The following is a 22,961-nucleotide window of genomic DNA, read 5'->3' as shown; positions in this document are numbered from 1 at the left end:
TATGTACTTCTGGCTTATGACCTAGATATGATTGGTTATACCTTTTTGTGGGTACACTGTTCTCCCCAGTGTCCATAATGTCACTTCCTTAGCTAGTGCCCTCTCCAGCAATTAAATACATCTAACCTTTAATTTTATTTTTGCTAATAAAGCCAAGTAACTGAGAGAGTGTATTCAGATCTCCTTGAATATTTATTAGGTTTAGGAAGATTTTTCTTTAAAATTTGAAGTAGATGTGGGATTTCTTTCACTTATTCCCCCCACCCCCTTCTGTCATTTACTAGTTTTCAGGACTTTCTGCATTTTCCTCTCCTACTCCAGTACTTCTCTGCAGGGAGCCTTCCTGCAGAGCTCCCCTCGTTCCATTCGAGGCTGCTCTCTGCCTGACGGACACTATTTTTAGTACATCCTTTTCTGTCCATCTAACCCTGTGTTTGTGTAAGAGCTGTACAAAGTAGGTAAGGGATTTTTTTTTTTTTTGCGTTCCAGATGGCAACCATGCACAGTGAGTGAAGGTGTTTACTTGTCTAGGAAGCTGAGAACCTCATTGCCAGACAAAATAGAAGTAACTGGTATTCTGGGTGGGGCTTTTCTTTTTTTAACTTACAGTTTTCTGGGTTTATGAATGGATTTTCTCTTCCTTGTTGAGCTGTAGTGTTGGCTGCTGAGGAGGCCTTAGGGCTGTGAGACATCCTTTGGTGAATCTAGCCCGAGAAGTTTAAGATACTATTTTCCCTTGCTATCTGCCTTGCTCTTCTGCCGCGGGTTACTATTTTGGTAGCAGAAATGGTGGACTGAGAACTGTGTCCATGTCTCGCACGTTGCAGTGCCAGAGCAGTTGTGTTGGTGCAAAACCAGCCTACGTGGACAGTTTTAAGTTCAGAAGTAACTAAAGCATGGTCACGATCTGGCACCAAGTAGGAAAAGCAGCTGGAAGCAATGACATGTATGGTTGCAGATAGGTTTGCTAGAAGACATCTGTAAGAACCCCTAGTTTCTGCTGCACTGGAAATTACTGCTAACTTGCTGGAGAGCATTTTCACTAGGAGAGCAGAGCAGCTTCTGCATGTCTAAAAGAGGTGGTCTCCTCTGTATGGAGCATGCAAGTTGGAGAAAGCAAATAGAAAGACAGGAAGATAATTCTCAAGCACTCCTGGAAGAAGTTTGGAATTAGGAAAGTGGGTTACAGAAGAAGGCTGAGTGTTCAAGTGTGATGGGAACAGATGAGACACCTTCAGCTGACTTCAGAGCAATCAGAGTATATTACCTGTATGTCGGTAGCTGGCTATGTCGGTAGCTGGCAGTGGCAAAGGCAACTTGAAGGGCAGCAGTTCTGAGCAGTATAGCCATATGAACTTGTCAGACACATGGGATTGTTTTGGCCATCAGGTGTGATAAATGTGTATAACTGCTTTTTGATGTTGTCTTAACCTTTGCGTGCACTCGTAGTGGCAACTTGAAGAGGTTAGTTGTGTACACTTCATTAAAAACAGGCTTTTTTGCTATGTTTGTAGTGATTTGTTCTTTCAGTAGCCATTTAGGTTTATCTATCTACAAAATAATAACTAGAGAATGGCTGACTCACTGACCTTTCAGTTTTCAGGTTGTGTTAAAGAGGACCCAGAAGAAAACTGGAAAACAGGCATCCTTCTCCCCCACTCTGCAGAGACACTTGCTTGTAGAATTATTTGTAAATGTTCTAGTGGAGTGGTAGTTGATTTTTGGTGGGGCATAGCTTTGATTTTCTCTCTTTCCCCTTTTTAATAATTAACTTTCTGTTTTGAGTAGGAAGTTACCTTTCTGATGTCTCCCTGCACCTGAAATCAGACAGTATGCAGAGCCTTTAAGACAAGGAAAATTGCAATTTTTGTTAAATCTCTGCTAGAATGTGCTGCTTCATTTACTGGATTTTCCTTCGTCATAGGCTTATGTTGAACTTGGCTCTTTTGTTTTCACTTATTCCTTGTTGTGCTTGTGCCACTGACTTTTTTAATTTAAATTTTAGTAAAGTACAGACAGTAGACTTCCTATTGGAAAAAAAAAAGGAAGCATGTTTGCTAGTCACCTCTCAGATCTTAATATTGATGTCAGAATTTAATGCTGTACATTAATATTTTTAAACAGTTGTTTGCATCTTTCTTAAATGATATTTAAGACATGTAATGAGAGTTGTGTTTTAATACTCACGCTTTTGTCGTGTAAAAACATTGGCTGAGGAGTCCTTGTACATGTTCATACAAACGATGGCATTATCTAGGAATGGATTATCTTTTCCTCAGTTGGGTCCTCTTGCCAGCTGTGTCATTGTATTATAGTGAATACTTGTGATTATCTCTAGTGATAAATTTGTAACGTGGTGCCTGACCTAGAGCTGAGAGCTCCATGCCCATCTTTCTTGGAATGTCGGTAGCTGATTGTCAGCTGTCCTTATTATAAGGTTTCAAGGCTTTGGTATTAATAGAGAGGCTTTTTTTTTTTTTTTTAATATGGAGAAAGAAGCTTTGGCTGCAGATCAATGAATAAACAAAGAGTTATTGTATTCAGTAGCTCTAGGAGTTTGAGGGCAAGCCTACTTGAGAGTGTTGAGTTCATGTTGTTTTGTTATAGGCGCAAATGATGTAGCATTAGTTGTTGAGTTGCACTGTGGCTTATAGTCCCTTTAAATTGCAGCATTTGCAGTTGCCAGCCAAACCAATGCTTCTTTCAATTTTTTTTGTTTAAACAAACAAAAAAGCACGCTTTCACTTGAAGAGTGGTTATATCTTGTGAATACTCTTGTCTTGTAGTGAATTGCTCTGTCTGCCTTGTGTAAGAGCTCTATCATCGCATCTGAATCCCACTGTGACCTTTATAAAGTGTCTCCTGCTCCTCCCTGCCTGGAGACTTTAGTGGTGGGGTTCCTTGTGGCATCTTTAAAGGACTAAGTTACATTTGGGGACTGTCACCAGTGTTGTTTGTATTAATAAATGTCTTTCAAATAAAGATTTTGGTGTTAGAAGTGAAACATACATTGATAACTTAGTGTGTGTGTGTGTGTATATATATATAATATCGTATGTAACATCACTTATGTCCCAAAAAGAAGAGCTGTTACATCTTGGTCACCCTGCTGCTCAAGTTACTCTAGTGTGTACCCTGTCTCAGATCTGACTGGAGACGAGCTCTCTGGGAAGACACTGGTTAAATGATGAGGGGAAATGGTAGTGTTTCTTTTCTCTCACTTTAGAAAAGGTAAAATTGAATCTCCAGGTACTTCAGGTTGAGGTGATTTATTTGATTGTTTTTGGCTAAGAGGAGAACAGAAGTGGTGGTGATACTGAGTTTACAAGTGAGAGCAGAATATTAGTTTTTCCACTTCTGCTTATAGCAGGGATGCTGAGTTTATGCATTCTTCTATACCAAACATTAAAAAAAGAGCAGGTAACAGAAAAAGGTTGTCAGATACTATTTGTAAGCAGTGTAGGCTTTTCTGCATCCCACCTTAATGGTTGGACTGTCAGTCTAAATACTGGGAATGAAACCTTGGCCCTGTTGAAATCATTAGCAAACTTTCTGTTGGGTGTTTTAATGTGCTCACAAGGCACATAATAGGCAAGGACTTATGAAATGCTCTGTTCTTACAAAGCCTGATAGTACAAGTGCAAATGAATCTGATACTGACACAAGATAGGCATTATAATAAAGGAGTTATAAATTATAATATTACTGTGGACTGAAGCAAAGAACAGGACTGAGGTATTTTGAGGAACTGCAGATCTATGCTAAGTTTAAATGAAATGCGGGAATTTGAAGAGGAGGTGCAGAATCAGAAGCAAAAGGCCGAATCCATTCAGGCTTGCCTGGCAGAATATGGCAGTAAAAATAGCAGGAGCAAACACTAGCTAAATTGGTAAAAAAAGTAATGTGTATATTGGGAGTAAAATAGCACTAGAGAGAAATTGGACCTTTCTGTAAAGGAAGATAAAGGAAATAAATGGATATTGATGACTGCAATGAAACTAAAATAAAACTAAAAAAATAATTAAAACTTTGTAGTACAGCATGTAATAGAATTAAGTAAAGGCATGGAAGATGCCGTCATTCATGGTCATACGTGCTCACTGGGTTTTAGAAGAACATGATGCTGTTACAGCAATACTGTAATTTTTGGTAAGTGTTAGGGAGCAGGTGAGGAGGGGTTGGTTGTTGATCCATACAACACAGAGGTTGATACTTGTCATAATCATCCTGTCACCCAAAACTTGTCTTTGAAAACTGTTGGAACTGATCTTAAAGAAAATATTTGAACTTAATAAATGTTAAAGGAACCTTCAGGTAAGATTATGATATGTATTTCTCAACTAAACAACTCCTTCTAAATAACTTTTCAAAACATTGTGGATGAAAGAAACTTTTGCTATAAAAATGAAACTTTAAGTTTAAAAGAATGCTAAAGCTGAAAACTGTGCATGTGTTAAAGTTGGGAAAAGTTATAATTAAATTTTTACCTTCACTGTACGGGACACATAGTATGGGGTGACCAGCTGTTTTTTCTTTCTGTTAAATGTATGGCTTCAGGTCTTTCTCTGCATACGCTGTTCTGAAGACAAAATTTATTCTTTTGTTAGAGAGTTTCTTTTGGTATTGCTCATGGTCATATTAAACTCTAAATTTAATCACCTCTCTGGTGAGGAGATGATGATTTTTTTCATTTGTACAGTTGGGAAACTGAGGCATTGCTATAGGAAGTTTGAGTGGCCTGTTTATGATGGCTGTAGGTTAAGTTTTCTGGAACATAGAGCTTCTGAAAACACCTTCAAAACACATCTCATCAAATTCAAAATAGTTGCAGTTGTAGGTACACAGCACTCTGTGCAATTTAAATCCCATGATTTCAAGTCAGGAAAAAAAGGCATGTATTAAATCGGTGAATTTTGAAATTTTTTTGTTTTAGTGAAAAACTGTGGCAGATGCAGGGGTAGACTTCATTTTTGCCTGAGCAGCAAATAGCTCCCTTAATGGTAAGACCTTCTTCTGCTTCGTTCGCTACCCATATGATAAGTGAAGCATTCGGTCCTATATCACGCAAGAGCCCGTTCACTGCACTGCTGTCGACTGATCCCTAGAGCAGGCCCATCCGCTGCCTGCAAGGGCAAAGTGTGATGGTGTATTTAAAGACTGGTGCAGTTATATCTCTGAAGGAGACATGTTTAATGTTGCAAGGGCAAACTTAATTCCAATAGCTCTTAACTTCTGCCATGGTAATGTTTCTTGAACCTGGGGAAGAGCTAGCTATTCGGGTTTGTTTTGCCTTGCAGAAATATGTTGACATCCACTGAGTCACTGGTAGATGTCTTCACCTTTAACTGCACTGCACAGATGATTGGGATCTAACCTGAAGGTAGTCAGGAATAGCAGTGGTGAGTTGCCACTCTCCATAGGGTGGCCAGTGCATGGGATGAGATGTGCTTCCTCACTGGGTCTGTCTTCTCTGGTCCTAAAGATGATCAGAGGATTCTTCTGCACTGTTTGCTCTTTCCTGGAGACCGTGAAGGGAAGAGGGAACAGTCAGCACTGACAGCTGGGGTGGGTATCTCTGGGTCCTCCCAGTAATTTGCCTGGGGGTATTTACTGCTCTCCTAGTCTAGCCCTCTCATACTCAGTGTCTCCAGTCCTTGATCCTGATGCCTGACTTGTAGGGTCGGCAGTAAGCTCTGAGTACACCCAGGTCCCTTGTTACCCATCCCTGTGACCACAGCCCCCTTGGTTCCAGCCTTGCGTGGATCGCCTGCAGGCTGGAGTTACAGCAGTATCTCAGGCTCTTTATCCCTCCACCTTCCTGAAGTGGAGGGATGTCACCTGAGTGAAAGAGTAGCAGATCTTCTGGGGAGGACAAGAAGTGAAGAGAAAACTGGCTGGTGAGGAGAAGGGAAGGAAGGACGAAGTGGCAGTGTGTCTCACTCTAACATGCACACAAAAACCTCCGCTGCTTGGAGGTCACTAGTCCAGAGGACAGAGGCTCTTTGGCCTGTATTGTGTCACCTCCTGACCTTGTTTCCTCCTCTTCCCTTCAACTCTTCCTGCCCCGCTTCTGTGTCTGCTGCTTTTTTTAACCCATTGTCCCTTTTTCTTTCTCTGGCAAATTCGAGGCCGCCTCTGTACACCTTGTAAATCCTCTGATGAAGTCTTGCTGTGCTGCTTGCGCACTCCCATTTCTTCTTCCTGTGCTGCTCACAGTCTGGTGACATTCAGGTGCTCTCCCTTGACAGGGGCGCACACCTCGCCTTTCCCGAACGTCCAGTGTCACCCTGGCAAATTAAAATTCTCTGCCCCAAAGCATGATATTCAAAGAGGTATTTTTAAGTGTTTTATGTAAGGACATAAACGATGTATTTTTCTGTGACCTCATTCTAAGACATAGCTGAACTGTTTCTGCTGAACTTTCCAGAGAATTTCAGCCTCAGGCATACATATGGCCTGGAAAATTTCAGCCTAAATGCTTGAAGTTTGGCAAAGTTTATATGCACCTGAAAATAGTCTTAATAATGGAAAGTGTCAGACTGTTTTAGCTGTGTAGCTATCTGCATTGTTTATAATTATGTTTAAGTATTGGATGTGGAACAGAAAATACTACATTCAAAATTAATTAAAATTGAATTTGAGTAAATGTTCTTATTGGAGCTGAGACCTGGAAATAATACTGTGAAGCAGAAGATGGTGGCAAGGAACAGTACTGTTGGGCTTCTTGAGAACCTCGTGAAGGAAACGCAAGACTTGCTTTGAACAAGGATTTATGTTTGGGAAGATGAATATGACAGGCGATGCACAGAATGAACATTAAAACACAGAAATAGATAAAGTATCTTAGTCTATAGGAGGAAATTTAAGTTGTCCCCTGGGACCCTGTAAGAAGGAATCTCTAGTTCATCTGCTGAACCTTTGTGTTTGTGTTTTGTGTGGTGAGAGGGCATGATGGCCTAAAAAAAAATTAAAATACAAGTCTGTTGTTATGGGTCAGGTGGCCTGAAGTGGTTGGGGAACCATTGATTTTGAAAAGTATGAAATATAAATAGTAAATTACCCAGGGACATTTAGTGGTGAAAAATAGAAACTTCTGATCTGGCCACAAAGAAGCGAAATAATAAAGGGAAATTTGCTGAGTAATACTCACCCAAAATTAGAAGCGAATATGCAATTCGCTATGGTTGCAGAAAAGGGCAGTCTTCTGAAGCGAATGGAGCTGTTGTGTGAGGAGGAGGAGGTTATCGTTTCCACCTCTGCAGGTGTAGAGTGTCCGCATTTGGGATACTTTATTTGGCTTTAGTGACGTTGCTGGCAAATCGGTATTGGTAAGGGTGGGGAGAGCCAGTGAAAACAGTGAGAAGGCTTGAGTTATTTACTTGCAGGAAAGAAATAGTAACAACATATTACAGTTCATTAAGCAGTGACTTCTTTGGAGAGCAGGCACCTTGTGTGTATAGGGACAAAAAGCCATAGCATTAGTAGTACAAACAGCAATAATGAGAAGAAATGAGAGGTGTGTGTAATTTATTGTCATAACTATTACATCAGAATGTAATAGCCGAAAAGGACTTGTAGAAGCCATGTTACGTAGGAGGCTTTAAAATGAAACTGGTCAACAGGGCACTGTAGGAAAACATATACAAAATGTGCCACGGGAAGGAATCCTGCTCCTGGCGGGAGGGTGGGCTGGCTGGCTGGCTGAATTAATAGGTCTTTTTCCCTGGGGGAGGAAGGGATATGTCTCTTTCATGAAGACGAGATTGTGATAGGCTTTTTAAAAGCTTTCCCCCCCGCCCCGCTTTCTTCTGTGTGTATAACCGGCACTCAGGAATTAAAAAATGGATGTCATATTAACAATACAGTGCTGCGCTTGACAAAGTATGATATTTTTTCTGGTTCAGTTAGCCCTCAGTAATAAAACATGAGAGTAATACCACACAATGGTTGACACCCGTCCTGAAACTGTTACGGTGCTTGGTAAGTGCTGCCAAAAGTCTAAAAATAAAACTTCCCTGCCTTGCATCCCCTCCCCCTCCATCAGTGATTACAGTTTGGATTTTCTGAGGTCTATTAAGGAGTCAAATAAACTTTCATGTAAAATGTGGGTTATGACTTGCCTTATGATCTGGAAACTTATTAATGCACACGATAGCAATATGAAAGTGCTGAAATACAGCGTTCTGTATGCATTGCACTTCTTGGAAACTTTCTTTTCTTCCCGCTTTCCCTTTTTTCAAAGTAAGAAAACAGCCGTTTTCTCAAGGTTAAATGGCTTGCCCACTACCTGTGTCTCTCTTGATGGACACAATTTTCTTCATGTTCGTGCACTAAAGTCAGTGATGCTAATCAATTTACAACAGTATATTTAATTATTTATTAAGCTGAAATTTATTGGGCAGTTACCATACCTGCTTTTTCTGTAGGCAAGAGACAACTTTGAGTGCAAAATTATTATTTTTCTTTTAAATGCAATGGAAGTCCTGAACTCACCATTGAAAACCTCAATCAATTAAATACGAGAACCAGAGTATGGTACTTTGCCTGTTTCTATGTCAATATTTGATGTATAAAGCATCGAGAAAACACCTGTATAGTTTGGCCGTGCGCGTAAGCGTGACTATCGGGACCTTTTTCTTTCCGTATCTTAAAGTGTTTCTTTGCTTGTGTTTAACAACAGGGCAGTCCGATGGATCCGATGGTGATGAAGAGACCTCAGTTGTACGGCATGGGCAATAACCCTCACTCTCAGGCGCAGCAGAGCAGCCCCTACCCTGGGCAGTCCTACGGCCCTCCCGGCCCCCAGCGCTATCCCGTGGGAATGCAGGGCCGAGCCCCGGCAGCCATGGGAGGAATGCAGTATCCACAGCAACAGGTTTGTGTGGGATTTTTCTGTGTTGCTTTGGTTTCCCTCCTCTCCTTCTTTTCCTTTCTGATATTGTGGTAATCATAGAATCATAGAATGATTTGGGTTGGAAGGGACCTTAAAGACCATCTAGTTCCAACCCCCCTGCTGCAGGCAGGGACACCCTCCACTAGACCACGTTGCCCAAAGCCTCACACAGAGGATGCAAAAGAAAAAAATTCAGAAATAAGTATTTCTCGTGCAGAAGGAGGGCGAAGGACTGTTTTAAAAGTAAATGTATTCTGTTGCCAGCCTGGATGTTTTCTGAAAGCCCATACAGTCAGAAAAGAGTTTAGTTTGTTGCTGATATCTTTTTGGACAGAGAAGTATGTCAAACACCATCAGTTTTCTTTGTTTTCCGGTTGACATAATTTAGCCTTTTATGTTTTTTGGTTGTGGATTTTTTTTTTCTGTTTCACTTTCTCTCTGCTTAGATACATGTAAATGTAAGATGAAAACCTAGAGCTAACATCAGTGCAGCAAGGCTAGTGTTGTCCAGTGCACACAAGTGTGTTACATATTTACATCAGCTGTTTTTTGTTGTGTGTGTTGTTTTCTTTTTTCTCTCCTCCTTTTGGTAGGAACCTGTAGCTTTTCCTACTTTTTTCCCCAACTCTTTAAAGTCAAGATTTTTTTTTTTTTTTTTTTTTTGAGGACATGTAGAGATGAGGACATGAGAAATGTAAGAATCTCCTTTTATCTACTTGGATTTCACTATTGATGGTGACCTATTCTGCCTTTTTCCTACCCTTTTAAAGAGGGTCAATTCTAATGTTCATTCCATATACTAAGAAAGATGCAGTAGTTTTCTAGAGGGGATGATAAACCAAGGTTATCAAGAAGTTACGTTTTACAATTTTTTTAAATTAGGGATGTGAGTGTAACCAATGGGAGCTCTATACTTTGTTGTGAGCACAACAGAGTAATAACTTGATCATTAATGGGAAAGAACATTTGTTTTGCACAACTGACTAGTGTCATATTAGCCTTTTTATGCCATTTATTGTTAAATATAGAGAAGAAAAGCAAATTTTGGACTCCCTGGTAGATAGATGCCTGGCTAATTCTTATTATCACCCATCCACCAGGACAGGATGTTAATCAGGCAGTTAATTAAATAACAGTTTCAAATATAGTACTTGGGTGAATAGTACCACTGTCAGCAGTCTTCATTTTTATTCTTTTCTGTTGCTAAATAGATACTTACTTTTTAGGAAGAGACTGTTTAGTTTGGAAATGTCAAGCAATATATTTGTTGCTAGCTTCAGACAGCAAAGCATTTTGTCAGTCGTAAAAGGAGGAGAAACTGAAAAAAGCAGGCTTTATTTTTCTCTGTGTGACTGTAGCCAAAATGAAGTTATTAAAACATATTTTTAATTTTAAAATGAGTTATTCTGCGTTATGTGGAGACGACTGTTGAATTTTCACTTCATTTGCTAATTGCTTGATAATTGTAAATTACCCGTCAGCAGGCAGTGACCTGGCACAGCGATTGGCTGCCGGCCCTATCCGTCTTCTCCCAGCATTAATATAATTGGCTGAGCAGCAGCACAGTTCTGAGCGCTAATGCTCTTTGGGGAAAAAGTGAGAGGATAATTATGACATTGAATTTTTATTGAACGGACATCACCACCTAGGCATGATTTTGTTTTGGACAGCCTCCAAAGCTTCGTGTGTTTGGTTTGTGAACCTCTAATGATCTGAATCCAGTTCTTTTCATATTGCTCATATATTACCACCTTTCTACAAAGGATTAAAATGCAGGAATGCAGGTTTGTAAATTGAATTGCCAACTTACCAGCTGAGTGGTAAGTTGTCTTTGGCACAGGATGCCACAGTTTGATTCCTGGCTGGATTTTTACTCCTGTGACATGAATATTAAATAAGGAGAGCCAAGCTACGCTTGTTAAAATTGGCGGTGTAGCATGTATGTACTTCTAGATATAATATATATAAAAGAAATAATACTGCCAGAAGTTTCAGAAGATGAATCTCAGCACTTTCTGAAAATTAGAGTCCTTTACAGTGTCACATTGAATTTATCAGAAGTGCAAGGCACTTCCGAAAACTGGATGAGTTAAAAAATACTGGGCCTTAAACACATACAGTGTTCAGATTTAAGTACTGTGCAGAGAGCATTGGGTAGATGGATTCTGAGGGTGGAAGTGCCACACCGTAGGAAGCGTGGGAAACATCGATGGTTGTTCTTCTTTTAAATTATAGTCTGCTGTTGCCCAAAGATAGCTGAGGGTGTCAGTTCTGTTTCCTTGGATGAAACGAGCAGGCTTTTTGTTAAGCTGTGAAGATTTTTTTTTTTAATTTTGAAGAAGACCTTGAGATGTTAAGTCTGGCTCTTTGTCAGCGAGTGTTGTGGCTTGAGGTTAGAACTATGGGACTTGACAGATTTTAACTTGCAGGCTCTGCTGCAGGATGCTGCAAATGAAGAAATAAAGATGAAAAACAACACCCTAAAGATCCAGCTAAAATTAATGAAAGTGGTAGAAATGAAGATAATTGCCTAGGTGTAGGTACCTGGACTGTGTCATGTTGCAGCAGAGAATAGTGTGTTCCAGCCTGCAGCCCAGAGGTGGAGGAGAGAGCTTGTGGGAAGGGAGGCCTCTGGCATAAGCAGTGAAAGATTAAAGAGGGTGAAAAAGATGAAATATTGTCAGGTGCAGTCATTCTACACATCTGCAGTACGGGTGTCAAGCATAACCTGCTAACCTGTTGAAAAAGTGATGTCTGCACAATGCTGCAGACATTCTCTTACAGCTGCTGTTGGGTCTGGGCATGCTTGATACCAAACAGGAAGGTGCGAATGAACCCCCAAATTTTCTTAACGCTGTGTGTGGAAATCACAGGATGTTGAAGAGAGTATGGAAAGTATGGGGTATGTTCTGTGACATGGCTGCAAAGGATACTGTGAAGAGGGAAACCAGGTCTCCTAAGCGTTTGATCTTGGAATGAACTCGTCTCATGGGTTATGAATGATCAACCCCAGGACAAAACAGTAAGCCATATATAAGGGGCAAAATTGGAAATGCAGACAATCTTTCTGCTTTACTCACTAATATTACTACAGATAAAGGGGTTGAGATATATACGTAAGTATGTAGGAAAGAGAGGTGAAACTGTGATGAAGCTAACGGTAACCTGAGGTTTTATCTTTCTTCTCCAATGCTTGACAACAGGGATCCAGATTTATTACGTGAAGATGGGTGATAGCTTGTCGTGACAAAATGCTAAGCAATTTGAAGAATGCTGCAGCATTTTGTCAGATTTTAAGGGCAAGTCCAGTTAACTGTGTGAGTCGACTGATTTGGGTAAAATTGTCTTAATGGATTAGGAAATTAAAAATCCAATTATTCTGCACCTGTATAAAAGGAGAAGTATAAAAAAAGGAAGATGTTACTAACAGTCATATATTTAATTTATAGGATTGCAAACTTAACAGTATATGTCTCTTTTGTCAGTAGGCATAAATATGTATGGTGAATGAATTACTTAGAAACTTTTATGTTGTTAGGAACCTTATGGGTTTTCATCTCTTTTCCCATCCTCTTTCAGTGGGGAGGAGAGGTGAAGGAGGCAAGGGAAAGCTGGGAGCAAGCTGACCTGTGCTTATGTTGTCACTTTTCAACATGATTGAAACACAAGTTGCAACAAGGCCAGTGTTTGCATCCCAAGGTTTTAAAATGCTGGTCTTGCATGTAAATCTTAATACTGCTATCTCATCATCTCATGTACTCTCTCTTCTAGTTTGCATGTGATGAATGTAATTTTAGGATTATTATCACTACTCACCCAGGACTTCAGGGAAATCACAGTATGTACGTAAAAACAGAAAGCAGAAAAACATACTTTCAGGTTTAACTTTCACTTGCTGATCTCTTAGAAATTTCTTGGAATTACGAAGAGGTGATGTGAAAATTGCAAAGCCTAATATGCAGGGTACTTAGCACCTGCAAACTCAGGCTTGATTTTGCAATACATTTCACTATAGTGTGAGTAATAAGATCTGACTATAAAGACAATAATTTCCTTTTAATTTAACTTTTTTCTCTCCTCACCCCTTTTGGACCTCAGTCAAGCAACTGATGATGCTGTAATCAGATTTTGGCTTTTGTTCGATTGCCTTGTCAAAGTGTTTCTGTGCTTTAGTGCTGTGTGCTGTAGGAAAGCCTTCTGCTACACTGTAAAAAAATTTTTGCGAAAACTAAACATACCTCAGAGTAGCTATTAAAATAAGGGTGTTTTTCTGCCATTGTTTGATGATGTTGCTTTTTCATGTTAATAGCACGTAATACTTTATTTTGTGCTGAATTTCGTTAAGTGTAAAAAACAGCTCCTTGAAATACCTATCTATAGGTTTTGGAAGTTTTCAGCACAGTGTGAAGGCTTGGATTATGAATATGTTTGAAAAAATTGAATGGTGTGATGTGCCTGTTTAATCAGATGATCATTGCCTAATTGATTTTTTTAGGATGCATTAAAATTCCTTGTGTACTTGATGGACTGGAACAACAACTTATTGTGTAAACAGGATCGTGTTGCTATAATGCATAGTAAATTCTTTATGAAAGATAGTTGTGTGGATATGTACAATAGCCATTCCTAATAGCTACTTAAAATGGAGTATTTCAGTACTTTTTTGTTTCAGTACTGATCATGCAGTTGTCTTAGTGCCTTGAGCCTGCTTGCAGTAAGTCAGTTACAAGGCTTGAGCCTCTGTCTATTCTTTCTCCCTTTTTTTGCTATAGAAATATTATAAGATGAAAGGGTGCTAATCATTTGTCCCTTTAACATTTTTTAATATTCTTGATTTGCAGAATTCAAAAGTAAACATTGTCAGTATCTTCATAGTTGTAAGAGTGGAACTGTAAATATTCAGAGAAGCATTTTTCTTTTGTTTTCCTTTTTATGTACAGAATATTTTGAGGATTAAGGAAAACGTGCTGCTTGCTTCTTTCTTTTTTTTTTTTAAGTCTTATAGCAGATTTCAACTTGGAGTAACTTTTTTTAAAGGGGTAGAGAAGTTGTAAAACCTCTGGGAATGTGCAGCAAGGATTTATTGTAATGGAAACTGCAAGTCAACCAGAACTATAGCAGCACCAATGCGATTACCTCATTTAAGAAAGGGTTTACAGTGCTCATATTGGGTAATGTCCCAGATTGGAAATGTCGAATTTACGCCAAGGAAATCAATTGGCTGTTGGCTTGGCAGGTAGAGTTTTAAAGCTAGCAAACACAAATGTGTTTACTACTGGGTGGCTGGTTGTGTGTGTTTTACTTTATGAGATAATTTTAATTCTAGAAGATTGAAGTATGCCAAGAAAGTGAGGCTTTCTGTAGTGTTTTGCTCTGAATCGTTAGCTTAAAATGTGGTGCATGCATACAGCGAATACTAGTCAAGTGATACGTTTGTTGTCTTTTGTGTGTATAATTGTCCTCACCAGCTAGAGAATATTGAATAGATTGCAGTTTTTTGTGCTCCTAAGCAGCTTTTAGCACAGTTGATATTAGTATTGGTTAAGGGAGCAGACACAGAAAATAAGCAGGGTTTTAATTTCTCAGCCTATTTGTTTTGCAAGAACAGAGAATGAATCAATATGATTGAATCTCAAAAACAACCAGCAGAGGACAAAACACTGAGATGTGTTGCTTTTTTTTTTTTTTTTTAAAAGATTGATAGATGCATTTTGTATACGCACATAAAAAGGCAATGTGAAGCTTTGGTCAGTGTGTGCTTCAGAAGTATGTTTTTCCAGTGTTTTTTTTTTTTTTTTAATTTGTCTTTTTTTTGGGGGGGGGGTGGTGAGGGGGGTGTATTCTACTTTGGGGTTTTGTTTATTTTGTTTTGCTTTTTTTACTGGGCATTTGGTTGGAGCTCTCACTAGTAGATTATGGCCCTTCTTAGTAATTCCTGGAAAGCAGAAAGGTTGAAACTCTTAAAAGCTGAATCTTTTCCCAACTTCCTTTTCTATTAAAAACATGTAAATACTTTGAATGAAAATAATTCCTCAGTATAAAATTTTATTTGAATGATTTATCTACCATCCTGTTGAGCTGCTGTAAACTTCCAGCAAAAAAACCCAATCAATAAAATAAGTAGAAGAAATACTTCCTGGAGAGCGTAAAGTTTGAATCCTTCCTTTTATGAATCAGAAAAAGAGATGAGAAGTCACAGCTATTTGTCTTCCTTGTAAGGTCATCTATAAGAATGGATCTTTTGATGGTCAAGTGTTAACAATTGCAAAGAAGAGTTTCTGCTATTTGTCATGTAAAGAAACAGGATTTTTAAATTTCAGATTTAGGAAAATGCTAAATACTGTGCTTGTGCAGACTGTAGGAAAATGTTTAGCGTGGTTCTTTCTTTTGGGTATACTAAGCCTCATTGACTAAATTGAAAAAGGACTGCTACTTTAGTTCATGGCAGGAGAAGGCTTTATGTTGTATTGTCTCCTTTAGAATTATCCCTTCTATTGAGTGTAATTCACTCTATAGAGAGAGGTGAGCACAGATTACAGATAATCACGGAATCAAATTTGACATACGTTTGGGGTCTGTATGGTAGCTTAGCTCTTCATCTTAATGCTGGTCATCTGAGATTGTTTAGTGAAGAAAATCCCTAAAGTAGCGGAATTGCATTATTATGGTAACTAGAAACATTTCAGTAGCTTCTATCATTTCTTTGAAACTGTGTGGAAAAAAATGTAGGTTGAAAAGGAAAAAGAACTGATCCTTCAGCTAGTGAGAGAAAGCTTGGAAATGAGACAGGGTCGACATTTTCATCTGTTCATTTACTATGTAGTGATGTTCAGTAAATGCTAATCTTTACATCCATTCTGGAGTAAATGGCAGTCTACATTTGTATAGAAAGTGTGTAAGAATCATCAACGTACTATGCCAAATAAAATATATTTTCATTACTGCTAAATGATTGTACTTCAGTTGGAATATTTAATAACTGTAATCACATTTGTTATTCTGCTTGGAAGTGAAGGCATGAGAGAGAAAAACACACAAACCCTATGTGTTGGTGTTCCGAAAAAGGTTGCCGTTACAGAAACAAGCAGTTATTTTGTTGTCGAGAACTTGGTGTGCTAGCAGTATTAGCTGTCAGTCTACACTGGAGTTAGGTAGGAAATAGATTTTGGTGATCAGAAGTGGAGAACAGAGGGCTGTTTGCTGCTTCACTAGGAAGATACAAAATCATTTACTTAGGAACAGCTCATTTTACAAGGCAGCAGGAGACATGAGTTTATTTACATTTGAAGTAAAATAAGCATCTTGCTTTAAGAAAAGGCTGCTGCATTACTCTGTTCAGCAGCTGCCATATAATGACTGTGCCAGGAGGGGTTTTAAAGTGTAGGTAAGGAATAATTAACTGTTACTCCTAATATTATAGTCATAGTAGTTTTCTGTTAATAATATTCATCAAAGAATAACTGGCACGCCAAACTACTGACATGACATCGAGACCCATCATGTGCATGCACTTTAAGATTTTTGTCACCATACTTTCTGTAATGTCCCTGGGGGGCAACTCAACATTTTTTTTGAAGCCTTGGTATAAGTTTCTCAGAAGATACTATCAAATGTCTGTAAATTTCAACTTAAGCAATAGAGTTTGCTTTTTCAAAAATAGGGAGTGTGTTTCCCACAGCTGAAAATAGGGTTGAAGATAAGAAGGTGAAACCTGCCTGAAATCAGTGGGAAATTTCCTGTGACTTCAGCGGAGCTATGATTTCATTTGGGGGCCACGTTGTTGGGGCTGTGTGACTTACCTCTAGTCGATAGCAGCATAGGCAGAATCAGCCCTCTAAGTCAATTGAAGAGAATTTCAGAATGAGACAGGTCAGTACGTTTTGCTTTGGTGACCCTGGGAGAGTCAGGTGGCTTTCTTCTTGGAACACTAGACCTTTCAAGAAATACCCGATGTTTCAGTAGCTCAAGATTAGACTCCTATTGCTACCATCAGCTTTTCTTTTTTTTTTTTTTTTTAAACTAAGATTTATGTGAGATTTAGTTTCGGCAAAACTTAAGTAAGAATTAGTTTTACAGTAGCATAGTAAGTACTGCAAAAAATCAAAAGCATTTTCCACACCTTTTTTACATAGCCAGTCTTAAATGACATGGGTCCCATGCGGTATAATCAAAGCTTGCTCAGCAACCTGCTTCAATTTTGTATGTTTTATCACCTAAAACATTAAGACTTTTGTGGGAGTAGATGAGTTATAAAATCTTTAAAAAAAAAAAAAAGTCTTAAATATGTTTTAGACTATTAACATTCTCGGTAGGTCATTTTTTTCTAAAACTCATGTTTGTTTATATATTGCCTTATAACTATACTAACTGGGGCATATAAAGATCCTAATGTAAATACTTTAAGCTTTTGGTGTTTTATTATGTTTCAAGACCGATGAATGAAAGATTTAAGAACTTGAGGAATAACTTAAAGCTACAGCTCATTTAATTTCTGTAGGCTTTTATTCTTCTGCTACCTTGTGTGACCCCATTTTTGGGTACTTCTCTGGTACTTGTGCTTCTTATTCATTGCCTTGCTGAAAATAGAACAAATGTGTTAAAGGCTTGCATCCTTGCTGATAAGTATTTGATGTCTGAATCTTACAATGTCTTTTGAGGGTGAGGAAGAAGAGAAGATCAGTGTCTGTTTTATTTCTTTGTACACTCCATCATTTTCCTCCTCTTCTGAACATTGTTTCTTAGTAAAACTTTTTGTGTTTGTGTATTAAGAATAGGACACATAACAGGTAATAGGCAATTTAGTGACTGGACGATATTAGAAAGCATATTTGAATCTTACATTGGAAAGTGAGTGAATTTGGCTTTGCTATATACGTCAAAGAGATGAATTACACTTGCTATTAGTTTGTTTCACAGAACAGTGATGAAGAGATTTCTGCGTATTTCTTGGCAAACTGTAATATAACTTGTCTTTTGAGACGAGAGTCCAATCAAAATAAACAAGGTTTATATAGCCACTTAGGGAAGATGTTGTTTTAATTACGGAAGTACCATTACTTATCTCGAGTCTATGTACATACATGCATTTTAAAGGCCATGTTGGCAAATACGTGTTTTACAGGACAGGTTAGCAAAACCGCCTTGTTCTTTTCCCAGGTTTGTCTTTCTCTCTGAAGTGTTTTGTGCTGCGTGAGTGGTGGTTGGTAAAAACATAGGTAAGAGCCCGTGCTGAGAACTCATTGAGCCTGTGCACGGAGGCGGCGGGCAGGGCTGCCCAGCAAGGACCTCTGCTCTGAGCTCCTCCTGCCTCTTCTGCCTAACTCCACTGCTTGCCTCTGCTATCCCTCCTAACTTTCCCAGCTGGCAGCACTGAAAATCGGTTTATGTTTTGACTCTTCCACTGTACTGGAAAGTATTCAAAAAGGACAGATGCAAATTGACTGGTTTGTGTTTTTCATTGGTTTCATTTTATTGCCGGTTGGCAATACTGAAGAAAATTAGAAGCCAAGATATCCCCCTGCAGATTTGGGAAGTGTGTACTTAATAGATTTATGGCTCTTTTACATTTTGAAAGTTGTTCTGGGGAGGAAACTATTATTTCTAAAATGAACCTTAAGTTCTGCAGAAAATGATACTTTAGACCTTGTGTTCACCAAGGAAAAAATCGTACCTGATGTTGGAGAACAGGCAGGTGGGTTTTCACTCCTCCAAGGTGATGCTGTGAGAAATCCCATGTATCCTTCTCAAATTGAAGATTGTTTTATGACCTGAGTAAATTTGCAGTCTTGCAGCAAGTGGTGAAGAGTAGATTCAGTAAATGCCAAGACTGTGTGGGTACTTGGCCTTTCTTTTTTGATTTTTATATATTACAAGGAAAGTAATGTTTTCTAATATTGCTTTAGGCCTATAACGCAGGGGTTACAAGAGGAGCATAACCACAAAAAGTAATTGAAGAATATCCAGGAAAAGATCAGATATACTTTGGGTGTATCGGGTGTAGGCATTTCTTTCTTCTTTCTCTCTCGTGTTCTGTCATCCCATTTTTGTCTTTCACATGTAGAACTGACTAAAAATATGTTCCTATTCTTAGTGTGCATTAAGATACTGTGTAGCAGAATAAAAACCTGACTAAATATCAGAACCCTGGGTATGTGTGAGTTGCTGTGTTTTTACTGGAGTTGCTTTAGACTTGCTTGCAGGAACTCTGAAACTTCTGCTTTCTGTAAAGCTGGTTTTTAAAAAAAAAAAAGTTTTTAGCCCAGAGGACAAAATTAGTTATTGTTATGAAACCCGGTTGTAAGGCTGTTGTTTATAAGAATGTGGAAAGATGCACGCTCTGTGTAATGTTCTGCTTATTGGAGAAAACATGTTTTTACTTGAGAAGTATTTTTTATATATGGACCTGATCTTATGTATTCCAGTTCCAGCTGTAGGCAGGAATGACTGTGTCCTGAATCCTTCCACATAATATGTTTAAGTGTTCTCAAGATTTTTATAAATACTTGCTGAGAGAAAGGACAACATGCTTTGGCACTTGCTAATTCTGTAGTAATAAAATGCTGCAAACGATAGCTTTTTTATGCATTGTATTTTTGTTGGGTACTTTTTACTGTCTCGGGGATGCAAAATTTCACCAGGTTATTTGGCATTTTCAGTAGCATCTCTGAAAAAGGGAGGTGCAAAGTCTTTAAATAGTGGAGTTTTGTTAAAAGGCATGGCAAGGAGCAGGGGACTAGTAGAGAAGCCATATCAGCAGTGCTAACACTGATTGTACAAGGAATGATCATCCACTTCCTGCGTGTCAATAAAAATGCAGGAGAGCACCTTTCTTGACACAGGGGTTGCTGAAACATCAGTGCTGTCTTTTTTTGTAATACTCCTGTGGATGTTTTTGCACAAAGTGGTATCTGTCAGAGCTTGAAATATTCTTGCACTGTTCCCTTTGAACAGGTAGCACAGGACAAGTTCTAGCACATATCTGCTTGACATGGGGCCGCCTACCGCGGGGAAGGAATGCCTTGCTTACATATATCTGAGCTGATGTGCTAAGAACTTTGCCAGTCATTTTGCCGATACATACTGGGCTGTAAATAATTACTGAACTTCCATTTTGAATCACAGTTTTTTTCTTTTTTTCTCCCCCATTAAAGGGAGACAATAGCAGTGGGAACTACTGAGGATGCTGTAACAGTTTGTGATTAGCCTGGAGATGTTTTTACAGTGAATCTAACATAAATCTGCACATTTTTATTGCTACGCTGTCTTTGTTTTTGGAATGCAATATTTGCTCTCCCTGTGTTGCTTTCAGTAGTTCATCTAGTAATGTACATGGCGTGGAGTATGTCAAATTACAGTTGAAAACAAATATTGTGAATAGCTCACCTAAAGGATGCAATAAGAATACTAACACTTAATATTTTCCTTAGAGATGCCTTTTGTTTGTTATTTTCATACACTTGGCAAGAGACCGTGGCTGAAATTTGAACAGTGGTTGAAGAAAGTGTAGTCTTGTTTTCGCACAGTTGCTGGACTTCTTTATCTACACTGTTAACATCTTGTTTTGGAAACTGAGATATTCAGACACCGGAATGTGATATGCTGTGAAAATCCCAATTGTGCTGAAAAAAGCAGAATGAATTGGGCGATAGGGCCACTCGAAAGGACGTGAATTCACTCTTGTCCCATAATTTTTCCTGCAGTTGAAGTCAGGGTAAGTGCTTATTGGAGCAAGCAACATACAACAGTACATTTGTGTGCAGTTGCCTTGAGGGATTTTCCTCATCTTTTTTTTCCTTAAGATTCCCTGTCTTGGGGCAACTTTCTCTGTTTAGCTGGAGGTGAAATGAGCGTTGCAAATACATTTGTCAGCTTAGGCAGAGGTGCATGTGTTTGCCCTTATTGCTACATTAATGTTGTTAGTTACACACTTTATTTGCTCATGGAAAAATAAGTGAATAGTGGAAGCCTGAAACCTTGTTCTGGCTAGAGGTGTTAGGGACGCTTGGTCAGTCTTTTGTTTGTGCTTCCTTCTGGGTGAGGAAACTGTATTGCTGGGGGGCTCCCTTTGAAACCCTGTTTATGTTGGGGAACGCCACCACTAGCCATTAGCTCTGCCTCTGGTTTGCGTGATTTTTTTTTTTTAGTGACATTTGCCTAAGGTTGTGCTCTCCATGTCAATTTTGCGCTTACGGTTTCCAGCTGGAGGCACAGGACTCTTCCCATTCGGTGGGGAGTGCTGCCTTCATGGACAGCGGGAGAGGCTACCAGCCCGCCCTGCGGCGACCTGTCCTTTTTGGGAGTTGTTCAGTGGAAAACTGCAGTGGTTATGAGCTGATCTGTCTCGAAGGTCTCCCTTCTGCTTGCAAGACAGTCGAGGTACACAAGGTTGACAGTAGGGCTGTGGAAAAATCTGAACCTGTATTATAAAAAAATGCATCTTGATGCAGCAGTCATTTGGATGGAGGTATGTTTTGATAAATATTGAGAAAAGAGTTACTATGTGGAAATAAGTGTGCAAATGCAAATCTTAAAAAAAAAAAAAAAAAAAAAGTTGATAATCTTTCTCCTGAACAAAGCTGGTGATGGTACATGGCTGGTCACTGTGGTTTAGTGTCTTTGGCTGGACTCGACTCCTTGTCGTACCTTGATACTTCCTGAAACCATACTGCACATTGAAGCAGTAGCTTCTGTTTTTCCAGTATAGAACAAAATGACAGAATATCTCAGAAATTTCAAGGTAGCAGAAATAAGTGGACTAAATGCATGCTGTGAGGTTGGAGGACTTTGGAGCCGTGATGCTTGAATTGCTCCACTGGCCAGGAAATACACCTAGACAGGCGTTTTCTGTCCTAAAGAAAGGAAAGCATGGTTCACGCTCTTGAGGCTTCCGAGACTCCCGAAGATGATGACCAAGGGACGTTCCCAAATCTCAGAACTTCCCATGAGATAGAAGAAACCCCACCTTTTCCATTTAGTGCAAGAAACCTAGCACCCCCCCTCTTACCCTTCCCCCACTCCCTAGCCATGTTGACACTGTCCTGTCAGTCAGCTTTGGTGGAAAAATTCACATTGGTAAAGTAGGGGTTTGATGCTAGTTGCCAGGAGGCAGAAGCTTTTTAAAAGCTTCTTTATCCAGTTGACGTGCTCGAAACCTCTTCCTTCCCAATAAGCAAGACGGAAACAAAGATTCTGGAAGTGACCCACTGGTAGCGTGAATAATTCAGTGTAGAAAGCTGTAGCGGTTCTGGAGAAGCTGGTTATTGTCTGCAGTGGGAAGGGAGTGTGTTCTTTGGCTGGGCTCCTTCCAGTAGCTGGAGAAGCAATTTGCTGGGGGGCACTTTGGCTTGGGTGGGTGGAAGAGCTCTGAGCTGGGGCAGTGGGGGTGAATGGTAAGATTACAGGAACATGTAAGCACACGTTGAGTCTAAATCATGGTTTTGTGAACAAAAGTGATCAAGGTACTCAGACATGACAGAGTGTGTGGGGGGGAAACCTCCAAACTCTGTTTAATTGCCTATACTCTAATGCTGGCAGCCAGGGTAATAAACAAGAGGAGCTGAAATTTCTCATTTACGATTATAAATTTCATCTACTTGGTATTACTTGAAATCTAGTGGGAAGGTTCACAAGATTGGAATGTTAAAATAAACGGTTATAACCTATTTAGAGAGAATTGAATGGGTAGAAGGGGAGGGAAAGTGGTACTCTATATCAAGAGCGATATTATGTATTTCTGAATCACTGAGTACTCAAAAGCAAATGATCTTAAATGCTTCTGAGTTACCGTCCTGGCAGAGAAGGCAGGAGAAGAGGTTTCTAGCTAGTACTTGCTAGATACCACTGAAATAAAGTAGAAGCAGGATGACAAGAATGTGTCTTGCATTGCAGGGAGTGGAGACTGAACACCTATTGAAACCGTTATGAATTTCTCTTAAAAACTGTGTGTGTAAACGTAGATGACAAATTTGTGTGGAAAAGCATTGTATTGGACACTGAGGAATTCAAAGGCAGATGAAGAAGAACTGGTCACAAAAGTAAATTAGTGATTTTTAGTTGTAAGTTAAATCAA

The 22,961-nt window shown here is 39.2% G+C and overlaps 1 protein-coding gene across 10 annotated transcripts in view; it reads left to right on the top strand.

Moving 5' to 3' along the window:
• ARID1B (AT-rich interaction domain 1B) overlaps positions 1-22,961 on the top strand; it is a 336,972-nt gene that overhangs the window by 25,345 nt on the left and 288,666 nt on the right. For all 10 annotated transcript variants that reach the window (XM_075748351.1, XM_075748343.1, XM_075748346.1 and 7 more), the window contains exon 2: positions 8,681-8,875. In XM_075748351.1, the coding sequence (XP_075604466.1) occupies positions 8,681-8,875 (195 nt within the window). The remainder of the gene's footprint in view (positions 1-8,680; positions 8,876-22,961) is intronic.

Source organism: Balearica regulorum, chromosome 3, assembly GCF_011004875.1.
Source record: "Balearica regulorum gibbericeps isolate bBalReg1 chromosome 3, bBalReg1.pri, whole genome shotgun sequence".
Taxonomy (NCBI): domain Eukaryota; kingdom Metazoa; phylum Chordata; class Aves; order Gruiformes; family Gruidae; genus Balearica; species Balearica regulorum.
This window is presented reverse-complemented; position numbering and strand designations above follow the sequence as displayed.